Consider the following 18,907-nt stretch of genomic DNA (forward strand, 5'->3'; position numbering starts at 1 on the left):
GGGCCACATGAACCAGACACTACATCATCCTGAGACCAGAAGAACTAGATGGTGCCCCGCTACTACCTATGACTGCCTTGACAGGGAACACAACAGAGAACCCCTGAGGGAACAGGAGAGCAGTGGGATGCAGACCCCAAATTCTCATAAGACCAGACTTAATGGTCTGACTGAGACTAGAAGGACCCCAGTGGTCATGGCCCCCAGACCTTCTGTTGGCCCAGGACAGGAACCATTCCTGAAGCCAAGTCTTCAGAGATGGATTGGACTGGACAGTGGGTTGAAGAGGGATGCCACGTAGGAGTGAGCTTCTTGGATCATGTGGACACTTGAGACTATGTTGGCATCTCCTGCCTGGAGGGGAGATGAGAGGGTGGAGGGGGTTAGAAGCTGGCGAAATGGACACGAAAAGAGAGAGTGGAGGGAGTGAGTGGGCTGTCTCATTAGGGGGAGAGTAATTGGGAGCGTGTGGCAAGGTGTATCAAGACTGACTTGATTTGTAAACTTTCACTTAAAGCACAATAAAAATTATTGAAAAAAATAGAAAATGAAAAATAGATTGTGGGGGTCATATGTTTTTAGAAAATGGAGTATAATTATATTTTTCTGCGGAAGTTTATATAGAATGCAACTATAAGGGGAAAAATGCATGAAAAGTTTTTACTAGAGTTGGCGCATTTATTAAAGATTCTCTATTAAGTGGTTCCAGACCAGGCAACGTTTCATTCAAGGTTGCTTTGAGTCAGAATCGACCCGACAGCAACTAACAACAACATTAAGTGGTTCAGTAATTATGTGTTCCAAACAGAAATAAAGCAGTTTCAAATATAAATTTAACTAAAACTCCTATTGCTCAGCACATTAAAATTTGGTGAAGCATTTATCAGACAAATTATGTGAAAATGTTAAGTCACTTTGGCATTTTCTATCACAACTGACGAGGCCACAGATATAAATAATAACTCCCTCAACACACCAGTTAGCTATTTTTATTTATGGAATCAGTAAAAATTTGGAGGTAACAGAAGACCTTTTGAATCTAAGGCCCGTAAAATCACAATTTAGGGAACTGTATTACATTTTTTATTACATTTTAGCGTTGATAAAATTGTTGAAATATAGACTGGTCAAAATTAGGAAGCAGGAATTACAAGTGGTACTACTGACGTGGTTAAAGTTAATATTGAATTTCTTATAGGTTCATCACTGGCCCTATAACAAATTATTCACCAGGACTAACTTTATGTTAAACAGTCAACAAAGGAACATATCACAGAGTGAGTAATTTATACTGTGAACTAGATTTTCTTTCATGATTTCAACCCATAATGCTCGCTGCTCTAATTAATGAATTGGATGCTATAATGTGAATGTAGTTTTCCAAGAGGTTAGGTGGTTTAGACAGGGTAGAGTGATGAAGACAATTTTTTAACCATTGAAATAAACTGACTTACTCATATTATCCAAAGGAAGATTCATCAAATCATCTCACCAGCAAAGACAAAATAAAAACTTGACCTTTTTAGTTGAGATGCAGCCCATCTAAACTGTGAACATATTTCTCCACAAAGAAGCTCTCAATTGTCTGACTCTGCACATGATCTGATTGAGATATCTAAATTCACAGCTCTGACTAGTTTTCCACACTAAAGCCAGAGCCTTGAGGCCTGGGATAGGGATATCAGGGTGGGCAGATGTGACTGAATACCTTGAACCCCCAAACTCCCCCAAATCCTTAGGATTAAGAGAAGGAAAAGCTATTGCCTCACCTGGGGCAGACAGCTCACAAGACAATGCTTGCCCTCCACAAGATCTGCCTTTATTTTCCTCATCGCTTCTGCAGCAATAACTGGGGTCAAGTGTTAGCACAGCCTAACTGGGGAAGCAGTGCTATGGGAAGAAAGGTGTTATTCACCTAATGAGCTGTAGGACCTGGCCATTATGTATTAGCAGAAACCAAGACAGCATGCCTAGGAATAGATCTTGAGGGTGCTGAGTTGGGGAATGTAGACTGAGCAGAATGTAGACTTATTGATATGTGGGCTCTCTCCAATGACTTATGGTTCAACATCCTGGCAAAGACACCTGGAACCAGTCCTAATACACTGCTGGGAAGGTTCCTTGAAGCTGTGAAAAAACAACGGCTTACAGCAAATAAGGTGGAGATGCTGGAACTGCCTTGGCAGAGTACAGAGGGAGGTGTCAAAGTCTCACAGAGGTGGCATGCTAGAATGGGTTTATTATGTGAGGGCAGAGAGCTCATCAGCTGATTCTGTTCCTTGGGATGGCAGAGAACGCTCTCTTCATTAAGGCAATAAGGAACGACCTAGTCAGGGGCACTGGTATCATTAAGGAGTTCAGTGGCTACCATTTGAGGGCCAGGGTTGAAGGTAGGGAAAAGACTGCTATGATACTGGGTTTCCTAGTCAGTGGGAATGATACAATGCTGGAAGAGCAGAGGACAGGTGGCAGCATTTTACCATCAGAGGCAAAGTAGACATCATTACCATAATGGGCATCAAGCCCAGAATGGCAACCGGCAAGACCCACAAAGACCTGTGGCGATGTCTTATAAACCATAGCATTCCTAAGGATTAGACAGATGAGCAGTCAGTGTGAGTGTACATTAATTTATATTTCTAAAAAAGCTAAAGAACAAGTGAACCAAAGGCTGATGCCAGCAGCCACAGTGAACAATCAAGATTCCTTACTCAAGTCTCAGCTGCAGAGCCTACTTATTGAAGGGGACCTTGAGGATGGCCCCCTGTAACACCATGACAAGTATTTACAACAGCAGTCCCCCTAATTCTTCTCCAAGGGAAGCTACGACCACTAACCAGAGGGACTGCACACAGTGGAAATGGGAATATCCTCCTCTTGCAAGGGCTGTTGGCACAGGGCCTGAGCTGACACTGATACCACTGTACCGAAATGCCACTGTGGCCCTATTAGAGTGAGGGCAAATGGAGATTCAGTAATAAATGTACTTTGGCTCAAACCTGTTTCCAGTGCCTCCAACGGGTCCACGGGACCACCCCATGGTTATTTTCCTGGTCATTGAGTGTATAATTGGGGCAGCAGCTGGCAAAATCTTCACAGTGGTTCTCTGCCTATGGAGTAAGAGCCACTGTGGTAGAAAAGGCTTAGTGGACACTCATAAAACTGCATGCCCCCTTTCCAATCACTGGCCAGATAAATAACAGGAAATCATCCTGACAGAAATGGCAGAGTGCTACCCAAAACAATTTAAAGTCTGTTTAATTCTCCAGTCTAGTTTTTGTGAGAACTAGATAGGACTTGAAGCACTTACTGATGAATCAAAGACCACAACCTTCAGTATGGATTATACCTCGACATAAAGAAAACAAAAATCCTCACAACTGGACCAATAAGCAACATCATGATAAACAGAGAAAAGATGGAAGTTGTCAAGGATTTCATTTTACTTGGATCCACAATCAACAGCCATGGAAGCAGCAGTCAAGAAATCAAAAGATGCATTGCATTGGGCAAATCTGCTACAAAGGACCTCTTCAAAGTGTTGAAAAGCAAACATGTCCCCTTGAGGACTGAGGTGTACCAGACCCAAGCCATGGTATTTTCTCAATTGCATCATAAGGATGTGAAAGCTGGGCAATGAATAAGGAAGACCGAAGAAGAACTGATGCCTTTGAACTGTGGTGTTGGCAAAGAATACGAATATACTATGGACTGAAAAAAAGAACAAACAAATCTGTCCTGGAAGAAGTACAACCAGAATGCTCCTTAGAAGCAAGGATGGCGAGACTGTCTCACATACTTTGGACATGCTGTCAGGAGGGATCAGTCCCTGGAGAAGGACATCATGCCTGGTAATGTACAGGGTCAGTGGAAAAGAGGAAGACCCCCAACGAGATGGACTGACACAGTGGCTGCAAAAATGGACTCAAGTATAACAATGATTGTGAATATGGCCCAGGACTGGGCAGTGTTTTGTTCTGCAGTATACAGGGTTGCTATGAGTTGGAACCCACTTGACGGCACCTAACAATAACAAAACAGACAGATTATAGCAGATGATGATGGCCTATTGTAAACTTAACTCAGTGGTAGCCCCAAATTGCAGCTGCTGTGTATTAAACCTGTTGCCGTTGATTCTGACTCATAGTGACTCTATATAGGACAGATTAGAACTGCCCCATAGGGTTTCCAAGGAACAGCTGGTGGATTTGAACTGCCAACTTTTTGGTTAGCAGCCATAGCTCTTAACCACTGTGCCACCAGGGCTCTGATATGTACTAGATGAGATCTTTACTAAATTGACACAGCTTCATGCACTGATTAAGTGGCTACTGATCTGGCAAATGTGTTCTTTTTAATCCCCGTCAGGAAGGAAGATCAGAAGCAGTTTGGATTCATTTAACTGATTACATATTTAGCACCTAACATGTGCCAGGCCCTGTGCTGGTATTAAGGCACATTAGATTCATCTGAGGAATTTTAAATAAATACTGATTCCCTGGCCCCACCTCAGACCAAATGAACCCTACTACCTGGGTGGTGGGACCTGGGCATCCATAATACCTCCCCAGGTAATTCTATGGGGGCAACCACAGCTCAGAACCTGTAAGAAATACAATATAATGGAGCTTCTAGTCAAGGAGGGAAGACGAACAATGATTAGAAAAGCATATGACAATATAGTTAAAAATTGTACAAGTATTATGGAAAAAAAAGTACATTTCTACGAGGACAGGTAACAAGGTGACCTAACTCAGTTTGAGAAACCAAGGAAGGCTTCTCTAAAGAAATGATAGTGCTTAAAAGCTTGGCTGTTAACCAAAAGGTCAGCAGTTCTAATCTACCAGCCACTCTTTGAAAACCCTGTGGGGCAGTTTTACTCTGTCCCATAGGGTCACATAGGGTCACTATGAGTTGGAATCCACTTGAGGTAATCTTTTTTTTTAAACGAAGGGTAAGTATGAGGTAGCCAGGTGAAGGGACTTGCTTGAGGAGTGGAGAGAAAAGAGTTTCAGGCAGAAGAAAACCAAATACAAGCAACATTCTAAGATGGGAGGGAACATCTCCACCAGCTCATTCAGTTGGAGCAAAGAGCTTCCATGCTGATTCATGTGGATGTGTCAATGTAAGCCAATGACCACTGTATCATTGTGTTGCTACAACAACCAACATTGAGAAACTGAAAGGACGTGTCAACATAAGCCAAAGACCACTGTATCATTGTGTTTCTACAACAACCAACATTGAGAAACCAAAAGGATGTGTCAATGTAAGCCAATGACCACTGTATCATTGTGTTTCTACAACAACCAACATTGAGAAACTGAAGGGTCTTCTTTTTCTTTTTTCTTGATTTTTGTTATTTCTGTTGAGCTACATCTAGTATTCTGTCTGAAATAAACCTTATAGACTGAAGCAATAAAGAGGTTCTTTGATATCAGAAAGACAGAGGAGTAAAGGCTGCAAGAGAGGAGTTGTGGCAGAAGAATTTTAAGAGAAGCTCTTTACTGACAATAAACAAATTTTAAAAAGCCATGCCTACTAAAATTGGCTAAGCAAATTACCAAAAGTTTGATCTTCCTGCATTTGTTTGTCCAGGTATTAAAATAATAAGGATGAGAAAGTTCTTCAGAACAGGTAGTTTATAAACGTAATACACATTCTGTATATCCCAGTATCAAGTGTGATTGACATGGGAGATCCTTTGAGCCCCTGAGAAGTTCTGAGCATGAGAAACGCCCAAATAAGTCCCAATTACAATACCAATGTTATTTTCTTCTCCCTGCCCCCATGCTTATTTTTCTAAGGTAAATCTAATCTTTTCTGGAGAGAAACCCCTTAGGATGTGATTTCTGCTGTTTTGAGTGGGCAAGTCTCCTGGGAAACCTAGCACTTCTGCCTGGGCTAAGTTAACTCCCCACTGCCATCTGGTGGATTCCGACTCATAATCGGACCCTATAGGGCAGAGTAGAACTGCCCTACAGAGTCTCCAAGACTGTAATCTTTATGGAAGCAGACTGCAACATCTTTCTACCCTGGAGCGCCTGGTGGGTTCGAACAACGACCTTTCGGTTAGTAACCGAGTGCTCTAACCACTGCGCTACCAGGGCTCCTCGTCTGAAAAGACTCCACAGCAATAGAAGGGAGGTTGGCTGCCACACCAGTACATTTTATACTCTCATAGCAGGTGCTCATTAAATACTTGTTGAATTTATACATTATTAGGTTTTTTGGGGGGGTTAGTTGTTCAAAGCGACACAAAAAAGTGGATTTAGGAAGAGATCCCGAAGTTCAGTTTTTCAAGAAAAAGAAGTGGTCTGAGGTCCCCAGAGGAGATAAGATTCTGTGCAACCCATGCGAAAATGCATCTGGGCCGTGGACAACGACCCCGGTGGCACCGAGAAACAGGGTACTTACCTGACCCGGGCAGACTCCGCAGGCTCCGCCACCGCCGCCCCCGGGTTCTCCGGGGATCTGTTGAGCGGTTGCCCCGGAAACCCCCGGCGGCAACGGCAGGAGGCGGTGCCGGGGGCGGTGCCTCCGGTGGGGGCGGTGCCTCGGGGTGGGGGCGGTGCCTCCGGGGCGGGGGCGGTGCCCCGGGGCGGGGGCGGTGCCTCGGGGTGGGGCGGTGCCTCCGGGGTGGGGGCGGTGCCCCGGGGCGGGGGCGGTGCCCCGGGGCGGGGGCGGTGCCCCGGGGCGGGGGCGGTGCCTCGGGTGGGGGCGGTGCCTCGGGGTGGGGCGGTGCCTCCGGGGTGGGGGCGGTGCCCCGGGGCGGGGGCGGTGCCTCGGGTGGGGGCGGTGCCCCGGGGCGGGGGCGGTGCCTCGGGTGGGGGCGGTGCCTCGGGTGGGGGCGGTGCCTCGGGGTGGGGGCGGTGCCTCGGGGGCGCTGCACCTCAGGAATTGTTGTTAGGTGCCAGTTGAGACGGTTCAGACTCACAGCGACCTCAGGTACAATAGAACAGAACAAACACTGCCCGGTCCTGTGCCATCCTCATAATCGCCTAGGGAGGGCCGACTGTTACTTATTCTGATTTCTTTTCTAATTTTAAATATTCAATCTTGTACCTAATTTTGTACTCATTATACACGACTTTTCACAAATGTAGAAGGTGATGATCAGAAAGGATACATAAATTTCCGATGTGCACACACATCAAATGGAAGAAACCCTATTTAAACCCAGGGCTGCCTGATTCCAAAGTCAGTGCTTTTTCTTCTACAGTGCTCTTGATAACTCATTTCCAGAATTTGCAAATTATTAACCTCCTGGGTACAAGTATGTGGCAAAGTAAAAATTTTCCAGTCTTAGGTGAGTTTTTTTTCTTTTTAATTCCTTGTACCACACAGCCTCTGTGTAATATGTCTTTTATTGGCTCTCGTAGGCCAACGACGGGCAAAAACGTCGACATTCACCTCAGTGAAGCACAATCTGTAGGTTTCCACGGAAATAAGGGCAGAAATAAGCAGGGAAAATAACAGACTTGAGAACAGATCTATCCTGCAACTCCGAGAACCCGCTTCAAAAGAAGCGACCGAATTCCAAATCTCCCTCCTAGTCCAAAGATAACCCAAACCAAAACCAAACTCTGCCATCCAGTCGATTCTGACTCATAGACCCTATAGAACACGATAGAACTACCCCACACAATTTCCAAGAATCCGCTGGATTCAAACTGCCGACCTCTTGGGTAGGAGCCAAACGCTCAACCACTGCGCGACCATAGGAATCCGCTAACCCAGCTCTTCTTTTTTCCACCCACTTTTTCTCGTGCCCTCACCAAAGATGGCACCCTTCGCTTCCTCCCTCCGTAACACGCAAGCTCTGGGAGTCTCTACTAGACCTCTCTATGGTACATCCTCCAGCCCCGCCCCCTGCTGTGCCTGGGGTTGGGCTTGCCTGGAGGTGGGGGGGTGGCGGGGGTGCAGGGACCCGGAAATACCTGAGCATCTATAGCTTTAGAGCTTTAGTGTCCAGGTGGTGTTTTTTCCGGGCTGGACCCGGTGTCTAGAATCTAAGGTGTCTTCTCTCCGGGTCTCCTGGGACAGTCCGGCGGTTGCCGCAACCTGAGCCGCAGCCTGTGCCCCGGTGTGGGCCCCCCGATTGCTTGGGGCCATGCCCACGGCTGCTGCTCCCATCATCAGCTCGGTCCAGAAACTGGTGTTATACGAGACCAGAGCTGTGAGTACCTGGTGCTGCTGGGTGCGGCTTAGCACGGGCGGGGGCCTAGCGGGCGGGTGAGTGTGGGGACGGAGGCCAGAGGCCAAGCCCCCAGCTGCCGATTCCCAGCCATGGGCAGAAGCTAGCAATCTTGGGCTGTGCTTGGGGGTCTTTGCCCTGTTTGCGCACCCAAGGCATTGCTGCGTTTGCATGTACATATTTCCACTTACAAGCCACGGCTGGAGCACACTGGAAACAGGTGCTTGGTACTTCAGAAACTTTCAAGAGATTCGGCACAAGTTACTGCATTCTTTTCAGCTTTCAAAAAGTGCGTTAGAGTTGTAGAGTTCAGTAGTTACAATAGAGGCAGAGATATGAAAAAATTTCTTGACCTATGATCAGGAACTTTTCTGTTTTCCTATTTCATGGCATACCATCACTATGATTTGTTAAGGGCACTGTTATTGCTGAAAAATTTGGTTCCCTTTTTTCTTATTTGAAAGAAAAGAAAACCCTTTTTTGTTTAATAACATCTAGTTTGAACAAACTTATCTTGCTTTTCATTTGACTTTTTTCAGCACATTTTATTTGCTATTTTATTGACTCAAATGGCTGTGTAAATAGTTGCTAGTAGAATAAGCAGATCCTTTTTAATGTATTTAGGTTACTAGTACACAAATTTAAGGAATTAAAAATAAAGTTGATACACCTTTTCTAAAATGGGGTACTACAGTGATATTAGGGCCTGTGTTTAATATTATCTGCTTAGTGACAGCAAGATTGCATTCGCTGGAAACTTGCATAGCACTCTTCCTTATGCTATGAAATGTCTTATAAAGCGCATTCAGTGGAGCTTGGGTCGTCTTCATTACAGGAGTACAAGAATGGTAACTGACAGTTTCTCAGTTATAATGTTATAACGTGGTCCTAAATTGCATGCCTGTTCCAGGTCCTCATGAAGATAGCAATATTGTTGACTAAATAGTTTTGCTAACAACTTGATTAGATTCAGACTAGAAGATGAAATTATGAAATATACTGTGTTTGCAAATATCTTCAGCTGTTCTCTGAGGAGGTCATACAGGAGTACCATTTTAACATTGAAAACAAAACCTTCTGCTTTCTGTAAAATGTGCTGGTAACTGTCCCTGGTTAGAAACATCAATATCATACTTAATCCACAGAAATCTCAGTCCATTAATAAACTGAGCATTCATAAGGACTGGCTGAGATGTCAGTGTAAACCTATCTATCCATTATTTCCAAAGCAAAGTTCAGATTATAGGGCTCCTCTGCTGTGAAATCAGTGGCCTCATTTAGGGAGTAAACCCTGAATCTCTTTAGTTTGATGTTCAAAGCCATATGGGATTTGTTCTGGTTTGTCTGGTTTCATATGTAATGTAATTTTAATTCAGCAGACATTTATTAAGGATCAACTGTGTGCTTTTGTGTACCTTATTCTGCAGTGAAGTATTGCTTTCAGGTCCCTGTATCTACCCAGTGTTTTTATGCGTTCTCTCTCCCTGCAGTGTCCTGTTGCTTCTGCTACTGTCAAAACCTTGCTGGTCCTCACAGCACAGGTTTGGTACACTGCCTTGCAAACAGTAGGCTCTCCGTAGATGTGGCTTAAAGGGTCAGATGCAAAGAGAAGGAACCCTGGAGGCGCAATGGTTGAGTGCTGGGCTGCTAAGCGAAAGGTCTGCATTTCGAACCTACCCAGCAGCTCTGTGGGAGAAAAGACCTGGCAAACTGCTCCTGAAAAGATTACATCCAGGAAACCCTGTGGGGCAGTTCTGCTCTGTCATATAGGGTCACTGTGAGTCAGAATTGACTTGTTGGTGCACAGCATCACCAACGCAAAGGGATGTGGGCTCTAGAACCACTGCGCTGTGAACCCACTATGTGACCCTTTCAGTCACCTGAGCATGGAAACTCATTCTGGCCAGCTTAGGGGAAAAAGGTGAATTTATTAGAAGGATACTGGGGGGCAGGAGAGGGTGGGCTTTGCGTAGAACCAGTGGAGTATCCTAGCTTCCCAGCCTCTGGAAAGGCAGGAACAGGACCACAGGGTTTGAAAACCCTCTCAGAGTGCTGCCAAGAACATAGGATTGGAGAAAGAATCTGATTGGCTCAGCTATGATGGGGTATCTGTCCCTGGGTGGACTAATCATAGCGACTGGGGGCGGGGTTGACAGTAGTGACCTGGCTACTAGAACCAGCCCTTTGTTTGAGGAAATGTTTGGGCTTGGGCAGCCACCCTGAGAAAAGTCTGCTGCATTTAATCTCTTTGAATCTCAGTTTCCTTATCAGTAAAGTGGATAATTCTTTTATATTTTTGACTTAGAAAAAGATAGAAGGAGAAAGTTTTTTTGAGTAATAAGTTCAAAGTTTAAGGAACGTAAATAACTTGGAAAAAAACCTTAGTGGAAACTAAATTTAAAGAAAAAACCTGTTGCCATCAAGCTGTTTCTGACTCATTGTAACTTCAGGTGTTTCTGAGTAGAACTGCCCTCCATAGGGTCTTCAATGGCTGTGATCTTAGGAAGTAGATTGCCAGGCCTTTCTTCCATGGCTCTGCGGGGTGAATTCAAACTGCCCACCTTTCAGCTAATAGTCGAGTACAAGCTGTTTGCACCATTCAGACCAAAAACCAAACCCACTGCTGTTAAGTGGATTCCAAGTTATGGTAACCCCATGTGTTACAAAGGATTATCAGTTTTATCAATCTTTTGAAAGAACCATCTTTTTGAGTTGGTAAATTTTTTTCTACTGTTTGTTCATTTTCTGTTTAATCAATTTCTACTCTTAGGTTTATTATTTCCTTCTTTTTACAGGTTTTGGATTTAATGAGTTCATTTTTCTAGCTTCATGAGGTAGACATTTAGCTCATTAGTTTATTTTTTCTTTTCCAATATAAAGCATTTAAAACTGTAAATGTAAATCCAGAGACAATCAAAAGACTAACAACTGACAGGGAAAGTACTAGTAGCTTGAATGACAAAAAAAGCAGTATATCTTTTTATGCAAAAGTGTTTTACAATTCAGTCTGAAAAATAAAACATTCAATAAGAAAGGACAAAGACATGAATAGGCGATTCACCAAAAATGAAGTATGTGTGAGAAGACATTCAACTCGTTAATAATTAAAGCTATAAAATAAGAATAGATTCCTATTTTCCACCTGTCAGAATGGCAATGATTGGAAAGATTGGCCAAAGGCATTATTGGCAAGTATGTGAAAGCAGTGGGCATTCCTGCTTTCTTCTTAGTGGGTTAGGAAGGGAGTTGTTGTTAGTAGCCGTAGTTTCAGCTCCGACTCATGGTGACTTTGCCTGATCCTGTGCCATCTTTGTGATGACTGATGTGTTTGAATCCATTTTTGCTGCTATCGTCTAGCCATACATCCAGCACTGTATCAGACAATATTCTGTTGGGATCCATAGCATTTTCATTGGCTAATTTTTGAAAGTAGATCGCCAGGCCTTTCTTTCTTATTCTGTCTTAGTCTGGAAGCTTTGCTGAAACCTGTCCACCATGGGTGACCCTGCTGGTATTTGAAATATTGGTGGCATAGTGTCCAGCATCATAGCAACACGCAAGCCACCATAGTACTATAAACTGACGATGGGTGGTGAGGAAGGAATTAGGGGACACGTTAAAGAGCGAAAGAGACAGTGGGTAAGATGGACTGTCTCTTGTCCTGAGCCTTCATTTAGAAACATGATTGGATAGAAGTGCCCCTGAGATGAAGTTCAGGTTGTCATTATTACCTGTGTTTAGAGGTAGATTTTAAGGAATATTTGAACAGGATAAAAAGATTATTCTAACAGCTTCACCCCTACAAGACACACATGCAGACAAAAGACTGCCAGTTTTGTTCAGCCACTTAAAATGAAGTGCTGTGTATTTATTTCTTTGTTATGAGATCGTCACTTACTTTGTTACCTGTGTTGAGAGGTTAATAGATAGAATGCAGGAGGTAGTTTTGGCCTTGTGAAGGGTCTTCTTGCTCCCAAATTTACCTTTTCTCTCTCACTCCTAGTACCTTCACACTGCCCTTTGCCTCTTATGACCCTGCTCTGGCCCTTATGTGTCCTGTGACCCAGGCCTGCAGATCAACTAAGGCCTAACTCTCCAGCCCTAATGCTCACATAGCCCAGTGCAGCTAGGAGTTGCCCACAGGGATTTTAGCAACCTGAAATGTTGTTGTCGTCAAGTCAGCTCTGACTCATGGTGACCCCATGTACAACAGAACAAAATGTTGCCTCGTCTTTTGCCGTCTTCACGATCATTAGTATGCTCAAGCCCATTGTTGCAGCTACAGTGTATTTTGAGTATTTTCCAAGCTAGGGGATTCATCTCCCAGCACTATATCAGACAATAATCTGTCGTAATGTGGTGAGTTACATGTTGCTATGATGCTGGAAGCTATTCCACCCGTATTTCAAATACCAGTAGGGTTACCACCTATGGTGGACAGGTTTCAGTGGAGCTTCCAAACTAAGGCAGATTAGGAAAAAACACTTGATGATCTACTTGTGAAAATTAGCCAGCGAAAATCCTGTGGGTCCCACCCTGAAGTTATCCTAGGTGAAATTGCAGTTTGCCATAGGTGGTTTCCAATTTATAGGTGCTCTTGCTGAATGTGATGCCGCTAGGGGTCTTAGCATTATAATAAGTGACCATCTCATAACAAAGAAATAAATACATAGCACCTGACTTTAAAATTGGTAGTTGAACAGAACTGTGGCAGTTTTTTTGTGTCTGCACATGTGTTTTGTGGGGGTGAAGTTGTTAGGGTAATCTTTACACTTGCTATCTCAAAATTGTTGCCCTTCCTTCCTTCCTCCCTTCTGTTGCTGGAATCGAATAAGGTTCTTGCCTCTTACTGGTCAAGAATGAGCAGGTAAGGCACGAAGAGTTTTCCACACAAGCAAAGATTTATTGAACAGGTTTACAAGCCGAGATGAGGAGGGCCTAAGCTATGCTTACCCCCATCTCTCAGAACAAAGGACTTGCATGGGCTTTTAAAAATTCTTGAGTGGGAAAAGATCCATGTTTATTCAGAGGCATAGGTAGAGTTTTCCGGCAAGTAGCCCGTTTTGGGCGGGGATAGGTTAACTAAGGTGCACGCGCAACTGCTTTCTAAGATGGCTCTTGTCCCAGAGGCCTTCAGGATTCGTAGCAGGACTTATTATGGGGTGTCGCATCTGTGCAGTCTCTCGCTTCCTGAGTTTGATTCCCCATCTGCGGCTGCAGTCCCTTACTGCCCCTGGTGGAAGGGCACACAGCAGTCACAGGTGGATGTTCCGCGCATGTCCCTGGGGCTAGTTTCATCTGGCTGCTTCTGAAAGGCAACTTCAAAGAAGTTTGTAAGCTGTTTTCTGATACCCTGCCCCATTGTTCTGGGGAATGGGTTTGTTTCTGCGCCCTGGCCCATTTCCTGTTACTTTGTTTGCAGATTTGGGGGCCCCTCTGTTCCCTGTATTACTTCCTCCCTTTCTCCCTCCCACTCTCCTCCCCTCTATCACGCCAAAATGATTTAAGGAAGCTTCTCTGTCACACAATAAAACAGAATAGAATAAAATAAGAACCGAAACATGAGGAATGCGTCTTACTTAATTAGCCTTAATTTGTGTATTTAAGGAATGGGAGAGAGCAATTAATTATTATTTTTTTTATTGTGCATTAAGTGAAAGTTTACAGTTCGTCAGTTTCTCATACAAAAACTCGTACACACATTGTTATGTGACCTTAGTTGCTTTCCCTACAATGTGACAGTACACTCCTCTCCACCCTATGTTTCTCGTGTCCATTCAACCAGCTCCTGTCCCCCTATGCCTTCTTATCTCACCTCCAGACAGGAGCTACCCACATAGTCTCATGTGTCTACTTGATCTAAGAAGCACATTCCTCACCAGTATCATTTTATGTCTTATGTTGTTGTTCTTGTTAGGTGCCGTCAAGTCGGTTCTGACTCATAGCAACCCTATGCACAACAGAATGAAACACTGCCTGGTCCTGTGCCATCCTTACAATCATTGTTATGCTCGAGCTCATTGTTGCAGTCACTGTGTCAGTCCACCTCATTGAGGGACTTCCCCTTTTCCACTGACCCTGTACTTTGCCAAGCATGATGTCCTTCTCCAGGGACTGATCCCTCCTGACAACACGTCCGAAGTATGTAAGACGCAGTCTTGCAATTCTTGCTTCTAAGGAGCATTCTGGTTGTACTTCTTCTAAGACAGATTTGTTCATTCTTTTGGGAGTCCATGGTATATTCAATATTCTTCACCAGCACCACAATTTAAAGGTATCAGTTCTTCTTCAGTCTTCCTTATTTGTTGTCCAGCTTTCACATGCGTGTGACGCAATTGAAAATACCATGACTTGGGTCAGGTGCACCTTAGTCTTCAAGGTGACATCTTTGCTCTTCAACACTTTAAAGAGGTCCTTTGCAGCAGATTTACCCAATGCAATGCGTCTTTTGATTTCTTGACTGCTGCTTCCATGGCTGTTGATTGTGGATCCAAGTAAAATGAAATCCTTGACAACTTCAATCTTTTCTGTTTATCATGCTGTTGCTCATTGGTCCAGTTGTGAGGATTTTTGTTTTGTTTATGTTGAGGTGAAGTCCATACTGAAGGCTGTGGTCTTTGATCTTCATTAGTAAGTGCTTCAAGTCCTTTTCACTTCCAGCAAGCAGGGTTGTGTCATCTATATAATGCAGGTTGTTAATGAGTCTCCTTCCAATTCTGATGCCCCGTTCTTCTTCATATAGTCCAGCTTCTCATATTATTTGCTCAGCATACAGATTAAATAGGTATGGTGAAAGAATACAACCTGGACGCACACCTTTCCTGACTTTAAACCAATCAGTATCCCCTTGTTCTGTCCGAACAACTGCCCCTTGATCTATGTAAAGGTTCCTCATAAGCACAAGCAAGTATTCTGGAATTCCCGTTCTTTGCAATGTTATCCGTAATTTGTCATGATCCACACAGTCGAATGCCTTTGCATAGTCAGTAAAACACAGGTAAACATCCTCCACATGTCTGTCAGTTTGTCGTACTGTGGGGGCTTTCGTGTTGCTGTGATGCTGGCAGGTATGCCACTGGTATTCAGATACCAGCAGGGTCACCCATGGAGGACAGGTTTCAGTTGAGCTTCCAGACTCAGACAGACTAGGAGGAAGGACCCGCCAGTCTACTTCTGAAAAGCATAAGCCAGTGAAAACCTTATGAATAGCAGCAGGACATTGTCTGACATAGTGCTGGAAGATGAGCCCTCCAGGTTGGAAGGCACTTAAAAGATGACTGGGGAAGAGCTGCCTCCTCAAAGTAGAGTCGCCCTTAATGACATGGCTGGAGTAAAGCTTTCGAGACCTTCATTTTCTGATGTGGCATGACTCAAAACGAGAAGAAACAGCTGCAAACATCCATTAATAATTGAACCTGGAATGTGTGAAGTGTGAATCTAGGAAAATTGGAAATTGTCAAAAATGAAATGGAATGCATAAACATCGATATCCTAGGCATTAGTGAACTGAAATGGCCTGGTTTTGGCCGTTTTGAATTGGACAGTCATGTAGTGTACTATGCTGGGAATGACAACTTGAAGAGGAATGGTGTTGCATTCATCTTCAAAAAGAACATTTTAAGATCTATCCTGAAGTACAACACTGTCAGTGATAGGATAATATCCACACGCCTACAAGGAAGAACAGTTAATACGACTATTATTCAAATTGATGCACCAACCACTAGGGCCAAAGATGAAGAAATAGAAGATTTTTATCAGCTGCTGCAGTCTGAAATTGATCGAATATGCAATCAAGATGCATTGATAATTACTGGAGCTTGGAATGCGAAAGTTGGAAACGAAGAAGGATCAGTAGTTATGTCGTATAGTCCAGTCTAATATTTGTCTAAAGAGTTGGCTTTGAGAATGGTTTTAGTTTTGGGCTAACAGAGAGTCCAGGGGCCATGACCTCTGGGGCCCCTCCAGTGTCAGTCAGACCATTAAGTCTGGTCTTTTTACTGGAATTTGAGGTCTGTATCCCACTCTTCTCCTGCTCCAACAGGGATTCTCTGTTGTGTTCCCTGTCAGGGTAGTCATTGTGGTAGCTGGGCACCATCTAATTCTTCTGGTCTCAGGCTGAGGGAGTCTGTGGTTGATGTGGCCCTTTCTGTCTCTTGGGCTCATATTTTCCACGTCTCTTTGGCGTTCTTCATTCTGTTTTGCTCCAGGTGGATTGAGACCAATTGATGCATCTTAGATGGCTGCTTACTAGCTTTTAAGACCCCCAGGTGCTGCTCACCTAATGGGATGCAGAACGTTTTCTTAATACATTTTGTTGTGCCAATTGACCTAGATGTCCCCCAAAACCATGGTCCCCAGAGCCCTGCCCCTGCTACTCTGTCCCTCCAAGTTTTTGGTTGTATTCAGGAAACTTCTTAGCTTTTGAGTTAGTCCAGTTGTGCTGACTTCCCCTGCATTGTGTGTTGTCCTTCCCTTCACCTAAAATAATTCTTGTCCACTATCTCATTAGTGAATACCCCTTTCCCTCTCTCCCTCCCCACCCTTGTAACCATCAAAGAATGTTTTCTTCTGTGTTTAAACCTTTTCTTATAATAGTGGTCTCATACAATATTTGTCCTTTTGTGACTAATTTCAGTCAGCATAATGCTTCCAGATTCCTCCATGTTATGAGATGTTTCACGGATTCATTGTTCTTTATCGTTGAGTAGCATTCCGTTGTGTGAATATACCATAATTTTTTTATCCACTCATCTGTTGATGGGCACCTTGGTTGTTTCCATCTTTTTGCTATTGTAAATAGTGCTACAGTAAACATAGATGTGCATATATCTATTCCTGTAAGAGCTCTTATTTCTCAAGGATATATTTTAAGGAGTGGGATTGCTGGATTTTATGGCAGTTCTATTTCTAGCTTTTTAAGAAAGCACCAAATCGATTTCCAAAGTGATTGTACCATTTTACATTCCCACCAGCGGTGCATAATTGTTCCAGTCTCTCCACAGTTTCTCCAACATTTATTATTTCGTGTTTTTTGGATTAATGCTAGCCTGGTTTTGATTTGATTTCTCTAATGGCTAAAGATCGTGAGCATTTTCCTAATGTATCTGTTAGTTGCCTGAATGTCTTCTTTGATGAAGTGCCTGTTCATATCCTTTGCCCATTTCTTAATTGGGTTATTTGTCTTTTTGTGGTTGAGGTTTTGCCCTAGCTTGTAGATTTTAGAGATTAGATGGTAATTGGATTTGTCATAGGTGAATTTTTTTTCCCGGTCTGTAGGTTGTCTTTTTACTCTTTTGGTGAAGTCTTTAGATGAGCATAGGTTTTTGATTTTTAGGAGCTCCCAGTTATCTAGTTTCTCTTCTGGTGTTTGTGCATTTTAGTAATGCTTTGTATACTGTTTATGCCATGTTTTCGGGCTCCTAGCATTGTATTTTTTCTTCCATGATCTTTATGATTTTAGATTTTATATGTAGGTCTTTAATCCATTTTTAGGTTGTTTTTGTGCATGGTGTGAGGTATAGGTCTTGTTTGATTTTTTTGCAGAGGGATATCCTAGTTATGGCAGTACCATTTGTTAAAGAGACTGCTTTTCCCCATTTACTGGACTTTGGGCCTTTGTCAAGTATCCGCTGCTCATAGGTGGATGAATTTATGTCTGGATTCTCAATTCTGTTTCATTGGCCTATGTATCTGTTGTTGTACCAGTAAAAGGCTGTTTTGACTACCGTGGTGGTATAATAGGTTCTTTTTTTTTTTTTTTTTAAATCAGGTAGTGTGAGGCTTCCCACTTTGTCCTTTTTCAGTAATGCTTTACTTGTAGGCAGCCTCTTCCCTTTCCATATGAAGTTGGTGATTTGTTTCTCCATCTCATTAAAAAATGCCATTGGAATGTGGGTTGGGATTGCATTGTATATATAGATTGCTTTGGGTAGGATAGATATTTTCACGATGTTGAGGCTTCCTATCCATGAGCAAGGTATGTTTTTCCACTTACGTAGGTCTCTTGGTGTCTTGAAGTAGAGTCTTGTAGTTTTTGTTGTATAGGTCTTTTACATCTCTGGTTAGATTTATTCCTAAGTATTTTATCTTCTTGTGGGCTATTGTAAATTGTATTTATTTGGTGATTTCATCTTCGATGTTCTCTTTGTTAGTGTAGGAGAATCCAGCTGATTTTGTATGTTTGTCTTGTGTTCTGATATTTTGCTGAACTCCCATTAGTTCCAGTAGTTTTCTTATGGATTCTTTAAGGTTTTCTGTGTATAAGATCATATCATCTGCAAATAGAGATACTTCTATTTCTTTCTTACTGTCTTAGTTATCTAGTGCTGCTATAACGGAAATACCACAAGTGGATGACTTTAACAAACAGAAATTTATTTCCTCTCAGTAAACTAGGCTAGAGGTCCAAATTCAGGGCATCAGCTTCAGGGGAAGGATTTCTCTCTCTGTCTCAGCTTTGGAGGAAGGTCCTTGTCCTCAATCTTCCCTTAGTCGAGGAGCTTCTCAGGCGCAGGGACCCCAGGTCCAAAGGATGTGCTCTGTTCCTGGTGCTGCTTCCTTGGTGGTATGAGGTCCCCAACTCTCTGGTTGCTTCCCTTTCCTTTCATCTCTTGAGAGATAAAAGGTGGTGCAGGCCCCACCACAGGGAAGCTCCCTTTACATTCGATCAGGGAGGTGATCTGAGTAAGGGTGATGTTACAATCCCAC

At 43.4% G+C, this 18,907-nt stretch overlaps 2 protein-coding genes across 18 annotated transcripts in view; one reads left to right on the top strand and one right to left on the bottom strand.

Moving 5' to 3' along the window:
* AK9 (adenylate kinase 9) overlaps positions 1-6,483 on the bottom strand; it is a 170,532-nt gene extending 164,049 nt beyond the window's left edge. For 15 of the 16 annotated variants that reach the window (XR_007518982.1, XR_007519005.1, XM_049898567.1 and 12 more), the window contains exon 1: positions 6,418-6,483. The gene's annotated coding sequence lies outside the window, so the exon portion shown is untranslated. Of the gene's footprint in view, positions 1-209; positions 329-6,417 lie in introns of those variants that run through there. The other variant, XM_049898549.1, reaches the window with a different exon arrangement.
* Positions 6,484-8,081: 1,598 nt separating this feature from the next.
* The window catches only part of FIG4 (FIG4 phosphoinositide 5-phosphatase), a 145,777-nt gene continuing 134,951 nt past the window's right edge, over positions 8,082-18,907 (top strand). For both annotated transcript variants that reach the window (XM_049898672.1, XM_049898680.1), the window contains exon 1: positions 8,082-8,179. In XM_049898672.1, coding sequence (XP_049754629.1) covers positions 8,114-8,179 — 66 coding nt within the window. In that variant the 5' untranslated portion in view covers positions 8,082-8,113. The remainder of the gene's footprint in view (positions 8,180-18,907) is intronic.

Source organism: Elephas maximus, chromosome 1 (assembly GCF_024166365.1).
Source record: "Elephas maximus indicus isolate mEleMax1 chromosome 1, mEleMax1 primary haplotype, whole genome shotgun sequence".
Lineage (NCBI taxonomy): Eukaryota > Metazoa > Chordata > Mammalia > Proboscidea > Elephantidae > Elephas > Elephas maximus.